Here is a 3255-nt window from a genome sequence, read left to right on the forward strand (position 1 = left end):
AAACGTCCGTGCCGTATAGCGTGAATAACCCTGTATACAGGGTGGTTTTTCTAGTTAATATCTGGGAGGGGGGAGTTAAGTCGGGTCCGAAAAACACCGCCTACTTCGACCTTGTAGGCTAGGCAGAAGCCAACTAGAGAATTTCAAATGTTAACACCTGCTAAAATCGGAGAAAATGTTTTAGATAAATCATTCTCACTTTTTAACCTACTATGCGAATTTCCAGTAGTAGGATGTTGTGGTTACCATTCGAAATTCTCAAGTTGGGCCCTGCCTAGCCTACAAGGTGGAAGTAGGCGTTGTTTTTCGGACCCGACTTAACTCCCCCCTCCCCGATATTAACTTCTTATTTGAAACATTTTTTTCCTCGGATCACTCGTTACCGAAATATTTACGTGTTTCCAGATAAAAAAAAATGGTGCGCGTCACGGGACGCTCGACAGAAGTGATAACTTCATAAATTAATAGAAACCATAAAATATTGAACTTTTTTACTTTATAATTTCAATATTCTTGTTAGTCTAATAATTTATAAATTGATCAGGAATAGGTAAAATTTAATTTAATTTACTTTTGAACGTAAAATATATTTTTCATTTGCAACATTTAACATTCTTTAACGAGATGTTGTACATATTGCTCTTCTTGGGTTTGTGTAAACTCTTCTTCTTGAGCTTCTGTATTTTTTGTCGTAATTTCTTATTTGCTTTGTATAATCTTTGACGTTCAGTACTAGTTCGTGGTGTACTTTGTACATGAACAAAAAGGTGAACTTAATGTGAATCTAAAGATTGGAACAGACGAAACATAAACAGGTGTGGTGGCACGCAACTTTTAAATTATCCCTTCCACTTCAGACTTGCTCCCTACGGAATAACTGTTTCAGTGTATGCAGGCAGCTAATTTATTTCCCGATATTTCGATGAACTCCTGAGGGAGTTTATTACTAAGAATTGTCACGCTTGACTGGAAATAGAAAGGATTGAGTGATTTTGGTACCAATCAATTTGCATTGTGCAGCAAATGAAAAATAGCCTATGAAACACATAAAAACACATTTTCTTTGATCTTGCCAGCTTTCTGACAATGTCTGTAGACTGAATATCGCTTTTCTGGTTCCAAACCCGTTCCAAAATCCGAATTGCCCCCATTTCTGTTTGTGCATAGGTTTTGTGAGACAACATGTAGGTATATCGTTCTGTTTTTGTCTAATTGTTGTAGCTGTTCCAACTTCCCACTAACTATTATCCTAAAGCAGCAGCAATCACGTTGTAAAAATCAAATTGTACAAATATTTTTTGCGAAATGAACATCAGCTCTTGAAGCTAAAAATTGACTTGGCCCCTTTCTCCCATGTACACTTCATATGCGTTTTAAGGCTGATCTTTATGAAAATATTCCGGAATTATTTGCACCGCCCAACAAGTTATATTCCAGCTGAAAGCTATAATTATCACTCCCTGGACTTTTATTTGTAGGACAAACAGTTGTTCTTTCCAAGGGGATGGACTGCAATTCAACAGTATTTAGTAAAGTCGCGTGTCGGGCATAACGCGTGGAGAAAAGGGTCCTCAACTAGTTATTGTGACCATTGTCAATGAAACAGATTAAAATCGACTGGATTGTACGTGCTACAAAATAGAACGGGCAGATTTCATTCGAACAAACGAGATGGTTCTAAAGAGCTTTGTATACTAAAGTACTCGGGATCAGAGAGATTAGTAGTGGTGATAATGTCTTGCAAGCTGACTCACTTAAGCAAAGTCAAATGGCAGAAAGTTTATTAGTATTATCGTGCTCTCACTTTAAACTAATCATGTTTCTTCATTGTTGCCCTACTGAATTAATGAATTGAAAATTGAAAACTAGTCCCGTATAGAGGTGTGCTAACCGGTTACTTTTCTGGAACAAGTTACAACGTTGCAGTTCCACTTTGTTATTAGGTAATCTAACTCCTTATTTATCATCACTATTTCTACCATCATCATCATTGGGAATTTTTTATGAACAATTTGAAAAGGAACATGTTACATTTAGTAATGTTTTCCGGGCTTTGAAGCCGTGGTCTATGGGAATTTCTTCCTGACGTTTCGTCCACAACTGCGGTAGACATTATCAAAGGCCTTTGAACATTTGAAAACATTCCTAAATGTGATTTAACCGGCCGTGAAAGCCTTCATAGTCTGATAGGAACATGTTACTTTGGAACCTAATACCAAAATGAAACTGCCACGTTGTGACCTGTTCCAGAAAAATACCCGTTTAGCACACCTCTTCTTAATAACGGGTTATCCAATGCGAGGTTGGGCACGCAACACCTTGCTATTTGATATCTATTAAAGGTAAACGTCATCCGAAGCGTTTTTGTTTTAGTTGAAGATTTGCCATTTTGGAATATTGATCGTTTAACTGCCGAAGAACGCGTAAAAATTATTAAATGTTACTATTAAAATGGTGATTCTGCTGTATCAAAGTTTAGGGCTTTACGAGCAGATTGCGGTCGACATAATCGACCCACAGAGCAAACAATTACGAACACAGTGGAAAAATTTGAAGAGACTGTTTTTGACAGTTTTTTTATTTTGCTTTCCTAAGCATGAAATGAATAACCCTGTATTTTGCTAATTTGATTAACCATTATGAATATTTGTAATATATATACCAAAGGTATGTTAATAGTGCGTTCTGTAGTGTGCGATTTTCGACAAATTTCTTATCAAAACTTTACATATGAGTCATTATCAGATTTCCAACTTTATCATAAATAACTGTTACCTTCTAATGTTTTATTTCGGGCCAGTAGAGCTAGCAGGACTTCAGAGTTTGGAGGAACTTCCGAAGCGTGTGGAGCCATTAGTCCAGGCGGAGGTGGCAGCCCCGGGATATGTGGCAGAGTAGTTCTAGTTTGGTCCAGAATTGACATTTTTTATTTCGATGATTCTGAAACTAACAGATAAATCTGCTCTTTAATTGCACGCCTAATCACACTCGTACTTCTTTGCCGGGTTTATGCATGCATCAAGAATAAGGAATGGCGCTTAAGAAATAAACCTCTAGAAAACCGCATGTGTTGCGTCTATAAACTGGAATAGCGCCTATTACAAAGGATAAACGAAACCAATCAGATGCGTTCTGTTGGCTCTGACTCCAATCATTATTGGATGATGCAATCCATTTGTGTGATTATAGCAAACTTAGAAAGTAGATAAGTTCTATATTGTTGAGGCGGATTCATTTTTTTACAAACTTTTTTTT

At 37.0% G+C, this 3255-nt stretch overlaps 1 protein-coding gene across 1 annotated transcript in view; it reads right to left on the reverse strand.

The window, feature by feature from the left end:
- The window catches only part of LOC125503931 (LIM/homeobox protein Lhx3), a 34847-nt gene extending 31844 nt beyond the window's left edge, over positions 1–3003 (reverse strand). Inside the window, exon 1 of the mRNA XM_048665076.1 lies at positions 2776–3003. Coding sequence (XP_048521033.1) covers positions 2776–2923 — 148 coding nt within the window. The 5' untranslated portion in view covers positions 2924–3003. The remainder of the gene's footprint in view (positions 1–2775) is intronic.
- Between the last annotated feature and the right edge of the window lie 252 nt (positions 3004–3255).

This window comes from Dendroctonus ponderosae, unplaced genomic scaffold (assembly GCF_020466585.1).
Source record: "Dendroctonus ponderosae isolate FM_Combo_2020 unplaced genomic scaffold, Dpon_F_20191213v2 Dpon_F_20191213_3, whole genome shotgun sequence".
Lineage (NCBI taxonomy): Eukaryota > Metazoa > Arthropoda > Insecta > Coleoptera > Curculionidae > Dendroctonus > Dendroctonus ponderosae.